Source organism: Marmota marmota, unplaced genomic scaffold, assembly GCF_001458135.2.
Source record: "Marmota marmota marmota unplaced genomic scaffold, marMar, whole genome shotgun sequence".
In the NCBI taxonomy this organism is placed as follows: Eukaryota; Metazoa; Chordata; class Mammalia; order Rodentia; family Sciuridae; genus Marmota; species Marmota marmota.
In genome coordinates, this window is record NW_025999899.1 from 1,897,096 (window position 1) to 1,911,547 (window position 14,452).

General features: G+C 38.3%; 1 protein-coding gene across 10 annotated transcripts in view; it reads right to left on the reverse strand.

The window, feature by feature from the left end:
• The window catches only part of Kiaa0753 (KIAA0753 ortholog), an 80,848-nt gene that overhangs the window by 18,724 nt on the left and 47,672 nt on the right, over positions 1 to 14,452 (reverse strand). For 9 of the 10 annotated variants that reach the window (XR_001505753.2, XM_048798385.1, XM_015505943.2 and 6 more), the window contains 6 exons: positions 13,827 to 13,993; positions 11,118 to 11,234; positions 9,887 to 9,976; positions 9,578 to 9,667; positions 2,935 to 3,013; positions 1,885 to 1,968 (listed from right to left, as the gene is read on the reverse strand). Coding sequence is in view for 8 of the 10 variants with exons in the window: in XM_048798385.1 (XP_048654342.1) it covers positions 1,885 to 1,968; positions 2,935 to 3,013; positions 9,578 to 9,667; positions 9,887 to 9,976; positions 11,118 to 11,234; positions 13,827 to 13,993 (627 nt within the window). In the remaining 2 variants the exon portion in view is untranslated. The remainder of the gene's footprint in view (positions 1 to 1,884; positions 1,969 to 2,934; positions 3,014 to 9,577; positions 9,668 to 9,886; positions 9,977 to 11,117; positions 11,235 to 13,826; positions 13,994 to 14,452) is intronic. The other variant, XR_007345691.1, reaches the window with a different exon arrangement.

Below are 14,452 nucleotides of genomic sequence, written 5' to 3' on the forward strand. Positions count from 1 at the left end.
ATTTGTTTGTGTTTATTTTTGTCCAGTTATTTATAAACAATGACTGTTGATAGTACTAACTGGAAAACTCTTAGCAATGCTGCTGCTGTTTATAACAGCCCAGAATTCACTGGGTGTGGTGATGCACGCCTATAATCCCAAAGGCTCAGAAGTGTGAGGCAGGAGGATCACAAGTTCAAAGCTAGACTCAGCAACTCAGCAAGGCCCTAAGCAACTCAGCGAGATCCTGTCTCTAAATAAAATACAAAAAAAGCTGGGGGTGCTGAGGCTGTAGCTCAATGGTAAAGTGCTTGCCTCACATGTGTGAGGCACTAGGTTCAATCCTCAACCCCACATAAAAATAAATAGATACTGTGTGTTCATCTACAACTAAATTAAAAAATATTTTAAGGGGAGAGGCTTGGGGATATACCTCAATTGGTAGAGTGCTTGCCTCGCATGCACATCACATCCAAACATGATGGTTTCTATTTGTATAGTGAATCTACAGGACCTGTAGAATTTAGCTCACTGTTTAGGGGAGGATGGCACAACCTCTTGGTGGTGCTACATATTATTTCATCTTCAGGAAAGTACTGGTTTGTGCAGAGAAGTGTCATACTCTCCCTCTCCTAAAGCCAAATTTAGCTCTCAGTAGATTCAATTCCCAGCACCACAAAAAAAAAAAAAAAAAAAAGGCTGGGGATGTGGCTCAATGGTTAAGTGCCCCTGGGTTCAATCCCTGGTACAAAAAAAAAAAAGCCCAGAATTCTAAATATTCTCTTTCAATAAACTGTATTGGAGATTATTTAATGCCTACAGAATAGTTCAAGGCTGATCATTCCTAGCAATATTCAGACATGTCTATTCCACTGTCAGCATTTATAATCACTATACTTTTCCTTCAAGTTAAAATGCAGTACAGAGAAAAAAAAAAATACAGAACAGAGTTGCCTCCCTAAGTTAGATATGAGCACATTATTTTGCTAGGAGAAAAATCATTTAGTGGCTATGCTGCACAAAACACCAACCAGAGCATAAATGATTTTGTAATGACCAAATGTGGTTTTAGCTTCCAGTCTTAGGAGTCTCACCTCACACGAGATTTGGTCATACGATAGTGGTACAAGAGAATTATGATCACAAAGATTATGAAAATATGGTGCAGCTAAAATATTGCTTAATAATTAGAATAGGATGGATATCTTCTCCAAACCTTTCTTCCTGTTCCTGAGGTCATTGGCTGGTGATGTCAGTTCAACTTCCTTCTAACTCTGAAGTCTTTATACTTGCCTTGCCCTTTACTTGTTCTGAGTTAACTGAAGCAATAAATATCTTTCCAACCTCTGCAAAGATTAAAAGGATGCAACTTGCACTTTCTAAGCCTATGCAAGGAAGGAGCATTCCCCCCAAAGATGTTTTTATTTTTCTCAACTGTTTTTATTTCTTTCCTAGACTTTTTTTTCTCTCTGCCAGACTAGACATTGGTCACATGCTAGGTACTCAAAACATGCTTGCCTAACAAAAATATTAGGCCCTAAGTATAAAGGAAATTAGGCCAGCAACGAGCACAACAAAGCTGAATGAAAGGAAATGAGGGCAGCCATTCTTCTGCCACAGCCATCAACATTCAGGGCCACATGCACCCGCATTCTGTCATCAGGAGGAGAGATGAAAGAGCCACTGACAAAAACCTGTGGCTCCTGAGAGGTCTGTGTGCTGTTTGCAAGGGTGATCTAAGCCATAATGCTAAATATACAATGTAAGAATTAACATGCCAGATACGAAAAATAATTTCACCCTCCTTGAATAGGATAATGTAGTGTTTGCAAAGTAATCTGCATATCATTTTCCTTCGACTGGAGACATCATCATGTAATAATACCAGAACACTACAACACATACCTGCTCTGCAGGCTGGGCTGCTGCTGTGTTAAATGATGGATGATCCTTCAAATGAGTATTTGCTTCCGTAGAAGAATTAACTCTCTATTAAAACAGACAAATACATTCATGGATTATAAAAACTTACAACTCATATTAGTACAAATGGATGCTGTTACCAGAATAACTTCAGCTGTAGCAGTACTAGGTTTTTTGCAGCAATTAAAGTACTTTGTCTTCATGAAAATAAATGCCATGTGTTGCTCTTGGCTCACCATGCTTTTTCCTCCCTCATCTTTGTAAATACTGCCACAGTAGCTGTGTCCTTTTATGCAAATCATTCAACTTCTATGTTCCACAGTTTCCTCAATGATAAAATGAGGAGGCTAGATGATTCGATCACTAAGAGCCCATTAGTTCACTACTCCTGAAGTTTCCATGGACTTGAATAATAATTTAACATTCCTTAACTTAAAAACACAGAAGTTTAGTGGTCTGTGCAGGGACCCAGATGGTATTCATCCTATTTAAGCTTCATCTATTCATCCAAACATGATGGCTTCTATTTGTACAGTGAGTCTACAGGACCTGTAGAATTTAGCTCACTGTTTAGGGGAGGATGGCACAACCTCTTGGTGGTGCTACATATTATTTCATCTTCAGGAAAGTACTGGTTTGTGCAGAGAAGTGTCATACTCTCCCTCTCCTAAAGCCAAGCATTCCAAATCGCTGTGGTGAGAGAGGACAGCATTAGAGTGGAAGCAGGAAACTAAATAAATTTTCGGGGTTAGGAATGGAAACTGCAATCAAAGCTTGTTCCCCAAATTAAAATCTCACTTCTCTCAAAAGCAAGTCTTTCCTTTCTTCCCCCTATCTGTTTCCCTTCCCCGTAACACAGGACATACCAATATAGTGTGCAGTGGTCTGCAGGTATCTAGAGAGGGCTGTGCTGTGCAACGCAGCTTCAGGCTAAAGAGACACTTGACCCAACAAAGTGTCAGTACGACCTCTGTGGCAACTCTTTTTATTCTAGAACTTCCAAAGACAAGCAGAGGAGATGAACTAGATTACCTGGGCCTTGACCAAGAGGGGTTTCAAACGTTCCAGAACTGCCTCCTCTACCTTGTCCGCTAACTGGCTGGCAGAAATGCTATTTAGAAATAAAATTGAAAATTCATGTCAAAAGCAAGAAAATGTCCTGTTTTGCATACCGACCCACTCTAGGTGAAACTAAATCTAATGATTATAAGACCCAGAGTACTTCTCTAACTACAATGACCATACAAATTCCTGGAGATGTTATTAAAATGTAGACTCTGATTTAATTGGTGGAATGAGGACACATTTCTGCATTCCCAAAAGCTCCCAGGTGAGGCAACACTGCTGGTTCTAGGCCCCACTTTGTGCACAAGGGCTTAGATAACATCTAAGGAAGTGTGTCAGAACTGGGGACATTGAAGACAAATTAATTTCCTCTAAATAGCTAAAGAGGGTAGTAGTTAAACTGTTCCCTTTTAAAATCTCACTGAAAACAATAGAAGAGATAGATATACACACTCAAACACGAGGAGGAAAAACAATGGTTCTGGAAGACAAAGGACAAAATGATAATTAACTGAGCTGACCTGTGAATGCCAAAATCTAGGCCAGTGATAGAGAAACTAAGAACACACATAATTTGCACTTCTGACTTAAACAGGCATGCAACTAGTGGTGCAAGGTATGTCTAAGTCGAGGAAAGTGGGAAAGGGTAACTTAAAAATGGAAGAGTTTAATGATATCTGAGAAGTCAGATCCCCAGGTCCCTTGTCCTACTTCACACAACTGGACAACTGCCTCTCTAAGAGAAGCTCTAAGAGAAGGTCAGTTTGCTCATTCTCCAGAGTCTCCAGACTAGTGGTGGCCAATCACAGTTGTATAGGTGCCATACTCAAAAGAGGGGAGCAAGTGTTCGAGTTAAATGCTGAGTATGAGACCCTCAGCCCCCTCCTCCAACTGAGCTCTCAGGACACCCACATCCAGATCCTTACCCTCCAGGCAGAAGATCAAAAACCCCTTTTCTGGGCAGGCTGACCCCATCCCAAAGGAAAGACTTCAAGACCAATACAGGGGTCAATTCACATGGCCCCAGAAGAAAGCTCAAGTTCAATAATCCTTTCATCAGATGGTGCTGGAATAGCCAGATATCCATAAGAAATAAAATGTAACTGTGATCAGTATCTCATTTCAAATACAAAAATTAATTCAAAATGAATCACAGACACAAACATAAAAATTAAAAAGTTATAGGCATTTAGAAGAAAATATCTTTGATATCTTAATTTGGGCAATGATTTCTTAGTTCACCAAAAAAAAAAAAAAAAACCACGCAAAAGAAAAATTGATAAAAATGGTCTTAATCAGAATTTAAAACTTTAATCACCATTCGAATAACATTAAAAGATACTTAGGAAAGCCAGAGTATTGAGAGGAAATATTTGTTGCACATATATCTGGCAAGGGGCTTATATCCAAAAACTATGTATAAAGAAGTCCAACCAATAATTGAAAACAATGGTGACCAAAAACAATGGGCAACTTATTTGAACTGACATTTCACCTAATAAACACTAAGAAAGGTGCTCATCACCATTAATCATCAAGGACATGCAAATCAAAACCACAAGGAAAGATCACCACAACCTCACCAGAAGGGCTAAAATGAGAAAGATCGCAAAGACAACAGGTAAGCAAGGAAACAGGACAACTAGAAAAACACTCTTGTGTACTGCAGATAGGAGTACAAAAGGTTACAACCCAGAAAATTCTACTCCTAAATATTTACCCAATAGAAATGAAAGCATGTCTACAAAAAAAAAAATGTGTAAGAATGTTTATAAAAACTTTATTTAAACTAACTAAAAATGGGAAACACTGCCAATGTTAAATTGCAGAAGAATGGATAAAGAATATGTGGTACATTCACCCAGTGGAATACCACTCAGCAATACAATGGAATCAACTACACTGATATAGGCACCATGTGGCTGAATCCCAAATACCTTTTTCTTTCTTTTTTTAATTTAAGGCAAGGTCTCACTAAGGTACTTAGAGCCTCACTGATTTGCTGAGGCTGGCTTTGAACTTGCAATCCTCCTGCCTCAGCCTCCTGAGCCACTGGGATTTACATGCCCAACTCAAATATCTTGTTAAACAAGAGAAGCCAGAAACAAAGGAATGGACTGTGAAGATTCTACCAGAGTTCAAGAATAGGCAAAACTAGGCCTGGGGTTGTAGCTCACGGGTAGAGCACCTGCCTGGCCACATGGGAGACAGTGGGTTCAATCCTCAGCACCACACATAAATAAGCAAAATAAAGGTATTGTGTCCATCTACAACTAAAAAATAAAATAAAATAAAAATAAATAATAGTCAAAACTGGTCTATGGGGCAAAACATCAGAAAGTGCCTGCCTCTGTGAGGGATTTGGTCATGTGGGAGTAGGGAATGACCAGAAAGAACACCTAGGAATAGTCTAGATTGATGGACATTTTCTTTATCTTGATTAGGGTTTTGGTCACCCAGATATATACATCTGTCAAAACTCACTGAAGTATAAATCACTGAGTTATTTGCATCTTACTACATGTAAAGTATACCACAAAAAAAACAATTTTTTAAAAACCCTAAAACTAAATACAAATTCTAATTCAAACGGCAGAGTTTTCAATCAGTAATCAGTCCCCTCCATTTAAACACTAGAAGATAGCCAAGGATTACCAGCTGAGAAAGGAAAAGATTATGTAGAGCAGTAAGGAAAAACTATTGTTAATGTACTCAAAGAGAAGAAAAATAGCATAAATGGAGACTAAGAGAGAGAAATTTGGAAAATATAATAGAACTCTTAAAATTTAAAAACACTGTAGCAGAAATAACAAATCTAATAACAGGTTAAATACTAAGTATGAGGAAATTGCCTCCTGGGGTGCAAGGAGGAAATAGGAAAAACAGATAAAAAAAATTCGAGGACCAATCCAGGAAGCCCAACATCCAAGAACAGAAGTTACAGAATAGGAGAAGAGAAAACAGACAAAGAAAACAAGTGCAAAATAAAGCAAGAACATTTGTCAGAACTGAAGGAAATAAACTGCCAGATTGAAAAAGGTCCACTGATAAATGAAAACACATGCACACCAAGTTCTGTGAAATTTCAGAACACTGCGGGGAGAAAAAGGGTTGCTTCTAGAGAATTAAAAAGCAAGATTCTGATTTCTCATTGAAAACAAGACAATGAAATAATACTTTAAAAAAATTCTGGTTAGACTTCTGCTTTGGGACAGGAGGAATATATGTTCTTTTCCCATTTTTTTTTTTTTTATTAAGTACAACTAAGAATCTTAGACATTAAATGTAAACTAAAGAAAAGGACTAGAAAAGGTAGAGCAAAGATAGATCAGCAAGGGACTCTGGGAACCAAAAAAAGACAAGGTTGCGAGTTCCCTGGGTTTCCTTTTTGCCTCGGATATCCCAGAATCAGACACTGGAGAAGCCAGCAATCAGAAATGCCAATAGGTACAGACATACTTATGCACATAAATGTATAAGATTAAGTAAGATATAATAAAGGCCCACTCTCTCTAGCCAAAGGGACAGTTGAGGAAGATGGAAAATTGTCAGAAAATAACTCCCCAACTACAGCCAAACACCACAAAAGAAACCTGTGCCATTAAAGAGAGTAGAGAGCAAATAAGTACATGAAAGGATGTTCACCATGTATTAAACACTTATCACAACATCAAAAAGAAAACAGTGAATCAATTGATGCTGGCAGAATTACAGAGCGACTGGACCCCTCAATCCTGCTGGTGGGGGTAGGGAGCCACTCTAGAGAACAGCTTGGCAGTTTTATATTAACCCGAACACAACTGCATATGACCCAGTAATTGCACTCTGGCATTTATTCTAGAGAAAAGAAAACTGTTCTTGAGTGTTTACAGAAAACTTTATTCATAACAGTCACAAACTAGAAATAACCTAGATGTTCCTCAGATGTTTAACCAGTGAACAATTTAAAAAACAGTGGTATATCCATAACATGGAGTGTATTTAACAACAAAAAGAATGAACAAATGAAACATGCACAACCTGGATCAATTTCCAGAGAAGGATGTATGGGTAAAAAACAGTCAATTCCAAAAGGTTAGGCAACTATGTTTTCATTTATATAAGACTTGAAATAACAAAATCATACACAGGGAGAACAGATTAGTGGTTGCCAAGGGTTACAAGCAGGTGTGCTATAGATGGACAAACATGAGGGAACTTTGTGGTGATGGAAATGTTCTTGACTATATCACTGCCCATCAGGTGCTCCTTGACCGTGTCAAGGTCAATATCCTGGTTGTAGCACTATGCTATCGTTCACTAAAATATTGTACTAGGGAAACCGGGTAAAGGGTTCCAAAGACTTCTTTGTATTATTACAACTTTGATGTGAATGTATAATTATCTCATAATAAAAAGTTTAATTTAAAAATTGTCAAAAATAATCTTCAATTAAGAGTTCTATACACATTAAGAAGACTATTAGCAAATATAAGAGTAGAATGAAGACATTTTTAAGCTTGACAGGATTGAGAAGATTTACTTTCTATTCATCCTTTCTCAAGAAGCTAATTTAGGATTAAGGAAGCTAAATTTTCTATCAAAACAAGTAAGTAAACAGAAAAAAAAGTACAAGATGTGAAAAACCATACAAGCTAAACTGGCCTAGATGCTTGGCTCATCTTGCCCTGAAACTGATAAAATTCCCAATCCTCGTGCCCTAGTGTCTGCTGAGGATCCTCGTTTTACCCCCATTAAAGCTGTCAGAGGAGCTGAGAAGCAGAGTGTGACAGGGCAGCCTACGCCCCTGGTGAGGCTTCTTTCGAAAGCCCAGCAGATCCGGTTCACCTGTAGCCCAGACATGGTGAGCACGATCCCTGCCAGAACTCATTCATGATCTTGCTCACTGATTTCCTGGGACAAGGCTCCTAAAAATTCTCAGGGAAGTGCATGTCAGATTATGATCCAGACTCCATGCAACCTCTTTTCCCGAGAGCCTTCATCTAATGCCAGCAACACTGTTACCTTGGTTTAGCTAGATTAGTTATTCTCAGTTTTCGAAATTAAATAATATATTGGTAGGAATGCATACACAGGTGGTAGATTTATTTTTAAAAAAAGATAATGAAAAGATTAATACAGGAATCAGAAAAGTGGCTACCTCTGGGGGAAAAGAGGATGCAACTGAGGAGGGGGTCATTAGAAGCTTCTCCATTAGTGGCAATGACCTATTTCTTGGGTTGGGTTGCAAAGGTGTTCATTTCATGTTCTGGATTGTTCAAGGGTATTTATTATGTTCCACATGTCTGATATGTTTAATTTTAAAAAACTTTTTATTAGTTCTAATCAGTTATACATGACAACAGAAAGCTTTTCAATTCATTATACACAAATAGAGCACGACTTTTCATTTCTCTGGTTGTATATGATGTAGAGTTGCACAACATGTGCAGTATTTTTTTTAAATAAAAGACACACAGAGGGATAAATGGGTACAGAGGATTAAGCTTTTGCTATGTGGTTCACCTATGTGTGGGTAGGAATCACAGGGAATCAAATTTTACACAACCTAAAGTTGCACCTTCTAATAGCTATAGATGACCAAGGAATGGAATCCCTCTGACAGTAGTAACCAGCTTGTCACAGAGGGTGTGTATACATATGCTAGACTGTCATTTTGTGGAGACAGTGTAGAGTGGCTTGGAAGCATCAGTTGGGGAAAAACGATCCTTCAAGTCCTAAGATTTTGATTGTATGACTTGAAATCTTAACTACAGACATCCTGGCCCTCTCATGAGAAACCACAACCCTTATAACCGGGATTGAATGTTCTATCATGAATAGTGTCAGAAATGCAGATGTTTCAACAAGTGTTCTTTCTATTCATTTTGACTGCAGGACGAATGATTGTCAGAGCTGGAAAAATGAGCCAACTATAGCAGCAGCAGCTCCAGAAAATCTTTTACTTTTAGTTATACATGCCAGTAGGATGTATTTTGACATATTATGGGAGTTACACTGGTCATGTATTCATATGTGAACACAGGAAAGTTATGTCTGATTCACTCTACTGTCTTTCCCATTCCCATCCCCATTCCCTTCTCTTTATTTCCCTTTTCCTAATCCAATGAACTGCTATTCTTCCCTAACCATGTCCTTCAGTAAATCTTAACAAATCTCTTCAAGCCTAGAGTTAGGTGGTAGCATTCTTAGGAAATGAATGGAAAAAAAGCAGTCTCATTTGAAAACACTGCATTCAAGCTAACATGGAAAAATGAAAGAATCCATACACTCACACACAAGTAGAACACACACAATGTACTAACCTTCTGCCCTCAGAAGGACTGGCATCTGGCTAGAGAAAAGTATCTTTGAGGCACTTTTAAGACTCTGATCTTTCAGACAGAATTCCCTCAAATGATAGATGTTCTTTTCAATTCTTCTTCAAACTGCACATAAAGGAAACACTTCCTAGCAAAAACATGGTATAATATACATGTAGGCATGTAGGTGCTCATTCATTCACTTACTCATGTAATAAGGTTAGGCCTAAACAGTCCAGGCTGGTTGTTAAAACCCTGGATCAATTAGAATGGGAAGCTTCCCCTATTCTTCAAAAGCAAACACATACCTTAATTTTTGGAGTCGATCCATTTCTTCAGTTTTCAGTTCATTCAGTTCCTTTGTTCTCCTAGAAGTTTCAGCATCAAGCCAGTCGAGCCTAGACAACAGTACAAAGGGTCACCCCAACTCTCCTCAAAGCAGCCAGGACTCCCTGGGTCTACCTACAACCAGGGCTCCATTACAGGCTTCACAGAATTTTAAGGAGGTGGAAAGCCAAGAAGCATAAGAAGCGTGGGAGACCTTCAACTCTCTTTTAGAGCTAGGTGATACAAAACAGGCCTAATTACCCTTTTCTACCTCAGAAACAAGTATTTACCTCTGTTTTTGCATTTGATCCATTTCTTTGGCTTTTAATTCTTCTAATTCCTTCAATCTTTTGGAAGACTCAGCATCAAGCCAAGCAAGCCTAGCAGACAGTACAAAAGAGTCAAATCAATTATGCCTCTACACAGCAGGGCATCATTACCAGAGAAACAGCGTAGAAGTAGGGACCCTTGAGCCCCAGCACCAATCCTGGCTCCATTAAGGACTCAGTAGGTAATGTAACTTGTCTGTACCCATAAAGCTCTCTGTATTATGTTCCTATAAAGAGACATTTACGTATAAAACTGAGTTAGTGTGTAGAATAAGGAAAAGCTGCCTACAAATGTTCTCAAGAAAATTAAGCATTGCTGTATTCAGAATTTCTTGTTTGACGAAAACACAGCCCTTTAGGTTTAGATAAAGAAATGAATCCCCATGTAGGAAGAGAGTGAAGTCAAATAAAAATAAAAAGGATAGTGTTAACTCTAAACAATTTTATTGTGTATGAAAGGGCTTTGATTCTTTTGGTTTAAGTTATGTGAATATTATCAAATTAATTAATGACCCCACTCTTTTTTAAGGTGCTGGGGATCAAGCCATGGCCTTTGCATGGCAGGCAAGTGCTCCACCACTGAGCTACACCCCCAGCCCCAACAACTTGCTTTCCCATAGTTGCAAAAATAATTTCAGCCCCAAAGTGCAGAGCAACCTCTTTTCACCGTTCTTTCTTTGGAATGTTTTCCCCATATCCCCCCCATATTTAAATCCTGTGTGAGTTCTAGTTCAATTTCCATCTCCTTCATGAAGCCTAGATCTTGGCAGTAAGAAGTAACCTCTCCCTCTTTTAAACCCTCTTTACTCTTCCGCAGTTTGTAGGGTATGTACCATGTTCTATCTTAAATTATAGTTAATTATACATTTTCCCTGCTGATTATAAATAAGCAGGTGCTGGAATTATGTCTTATTCACTCTTTTTAAAAAAACATCTCCAGAGAGCTCACAATTGTGCCATACACAAAACTAGCAATGGATATACAATCGACACACATACAATTTTTTAACAAATTAAATAAGAAGGAATAAAAGGGGCTCATTATAAACTGGAGAATTTAACAGAAAAATTTAGTAATCTACATTTTAAATAACCAACTTCAATCATAAGAAAGACAAGAAGGAGCTTACTTTAGAGTCCACATAAAAGGAGCCCTTCAATTTTCAAAGATTTGAAAAATACCAGCACAAACCTATTTGCTTCATGCTTGACAGCACTCAACTGACTTCCCTCATGAGTATCTTCTTGCTGGAAAGACTGTTCTTTTGCAGCATCTGTGGGGCTAGATTTCACCCTCAGCCATGCAGCACTGCATAAAATGGAAAAGTAGACCTTTATAATCATTCAGTCCACATCCAGTGACTCATCCAAAGGTGCTGGCTCAGAGGAGACAAGAGCATTAAAGTCATGGTGATCTACAGCAAAGAGCCCCAAATTAGAAGCTGAACCTGAAGAAGTCTGAGATCTTCCAGCAGTCAGGGCACAGTGTCAAAGTAGAGACATTCCCTTTGCTTCAAAGAAGCTGTCACTACTTTAAATGAAACAACACTCAATTATAGGTAACAGAACTTCATCAAAACCTGCTTTTATATATAGAGAGATTTGAGTCACTAATAATATTCCATATTACATTACTAGATGTATCTCTATAAGGCCTGGCACCACTGTGAGCCAAAAAGCCTTATCCTCCACCTGCCATACATACACTAGAAGACAGTCCACTGCATATTTGATTTGCAATACAAACCTCAATTGCTGATGTTTTTACAAGGTCATCAAATGAACTCTTATCTCTGTATTAATACTTACATATATTAAAATATAGAAATGAGAGTAATAAAAACAGACAAACAAAAAGACATAATAAAGCCAGTTATGGTATTAATCCTAGCTACTCAGGAGGCTAAAGCAGGAGGATGGCAAGTTTGAGGCCAACTGGACAAATTGGCAAGACCCTGACTCAAAATAAAATTTAAACGACTAGTTCAGTGCACAAGGCCCTGGGTTCAATCCCAAGAACTGCAAAAACAAAATAAGACAAAATAGAGATCAAATCAGAAGACCAAATTTTAGTTCAAGCTCTGTTACATGAGCAAGACATTAAATTCTCTCAACATATTTTCTTCCATTTAATGAGGGTCAATAAATAAGTATTACCATTGATTCAGAACCCACTTGGAATCTTCAGGAGAATCTTTTGAGCCAGGCTGTTAACCATGTCTTTTGACAGCCTCCCCAAAGCTGGAAACCTCTAGTCACCTACATTCCCCCTTCTCCTCCTCAAAATACTGTTTTTTGCTTTCTTCTTCGTATTATTCTACGTCCTGGTTCCTTCCATTGTGTTGGCAAGGACTACTGAATTATGGCAAACAAGTTAGTTCTGTGTTACCTTTAACTGAGCTCCCAAAAGACTATTTCCTAACTAGACCCCGCTCCCCCTTGAATACAATGCTTCTCTCTAGCCCCATGGTACAGTAACTCCTTATTTTCCAAGTACCATGAATGATGGTGACAAGACAGTAATCTCGGCACTATCCTAACTGCCTCCTGCAGTTCAGAAAGTGTCAATGAGATCTGAATAGTTTTATGGTTCATAATTATCTCAACTTACAATTTAAATTATCTTAAAATATTTACTAATTTGGCAAAGATTTAGTGAATGCCTATAATGTTCCAGGCATTGAACATTTAAATATAAGAAAGACACAGGCGGGGGCTGGGGCTGGGGCTGGGGTTGTGGCTCAGTAGTAGAGTGCTTGCCTAGCATGTGTGAGGCATTGGGTTTGATTCTCAGCACTGCATATAAATAAATAAATGATAAAGGTCATTAACAACTAAAAAAATATTTTAAAAAAAGACAACGACACAGTCTTATTGGGTACAATAGCACACACATATAATTCCAGCAGTTCAGGAGGCTGAGGCAGGAGTATTATGAATTCAAAGCCAGCCTCAGCAACATAGCAAGGCACTGAGCCAACTCGGTGAGACCCAGTCTCTAGATAAAATATAAAAAAGATAGCTGGGATGTGGCACAGTGGTTAAGTGCCCCTGGGTTCAATCCCTGATACCAAAAAAAAAAAAAAAATACAGTCCCTGCTGAGAGCAGTGAGTATGACTATAATCCTAGTGACCTGGGAAGCTAAGGTAGAAGGATTACAAGTTCAAAGCCAGTCTCAGCAACTTAGAGGCCATAAGCAAATATGGCCTCTATTAGCAAGACCCAATATCAAAAATAAAAAAGGGCTGGGATGTGGCTCAGTGGTTAAGCATCCCTTGGGTTTAATCCCAGGTACAGAAAGAAAGAGAGAGAAAGGGAGGGAGAGAGGGAGAGAGAAAGAGAAAAGAAAAGCAAAGAAAAGAAAGACAAAGTTCCTCGTCTCAAGTAACTGTTGGGGGAAAGACAAAGGAAGCCCACAATTTTCTCTATACAGTGATTTGTGTCCAGTGGTCATTAGGATGCCACAAAGAAGGCTACTCTAACCATAACCAAATAGAAAAAGGAAACAGCAGGTTTTTGGACAAACTTCTCATGTATTAAGCATATAAGTACTTCTTTTTTTCTTTACAGTACTGGGGATTGAACCCAGGACCTCACACATGTCAAAGCATCTCTTTTTCTTCTTCTTCTTCTTCTTTTTTTTTTTTTTAATATATTTATTTTTTTTAAAGATTTTGATGGACCTTGATTTTATTCATTTATTTATATGTGGTGCTAAGAATTGAACCCAGTGCCTCACTTACACTTGCTAGGCAAGTCCTCTACCACTGAGCTACAACCCCAGCCCATGTTGGGAAGAATTAAAGCTGCTATTCCACTTGTTCTAAGCTATATGTCACCTTTGATCTATGGAGGAAAATAAATTCACATACCCAAATCGTTCCTTGAATTTTTACATACCACTTAGGAGATGCTGGTGGGGATGTAGGGTTCGCAGGTATCCAGGGAGCCCTGTGGCTTTTCACAGGCTGTTGGTTCATTTTTAATCTGGATGAAACTGTTGTCTGCTGCACCCTGCTTTTGCTGGGAGGGTGGCTGGGTCTATTTCTTTCAGCTTTGTGGAGTCCCTAAAAGAGGGAAAAATGAATTACAAAGTTATACAAATATCAAATACCCTAGCTTCAACCTCTAACTAAAGCTCCAAGTACCTCTCTGCTACTCAGCCATCTATTCAGTAAAACCTAAGCAGAAAGCACTGTGGCAGAGAGTAAGGAAATTAGACTGAAGCAGCTCTGGAGACAGGAGGTAAAATTGGAATCCCTCACTCCACCACCTTTTCACTCACACACACACACACACACACACACACACACACACCCCAAATATATATTTATTTATTTATATGTGTTTTTTCCAATTAAACCTCAATTTTTAAATTCCATAATGTTTAAAGGTAAATTATAAAACATTCTTGATAAAAATACTTGCTCTCTCTGAGCCTAAGGTCTAAATAGAATAAATGAAGCTATTTTATTTTTAAAAATATATATATTTTTAGTTGTAGGTGGACACAATACCTTTATTTT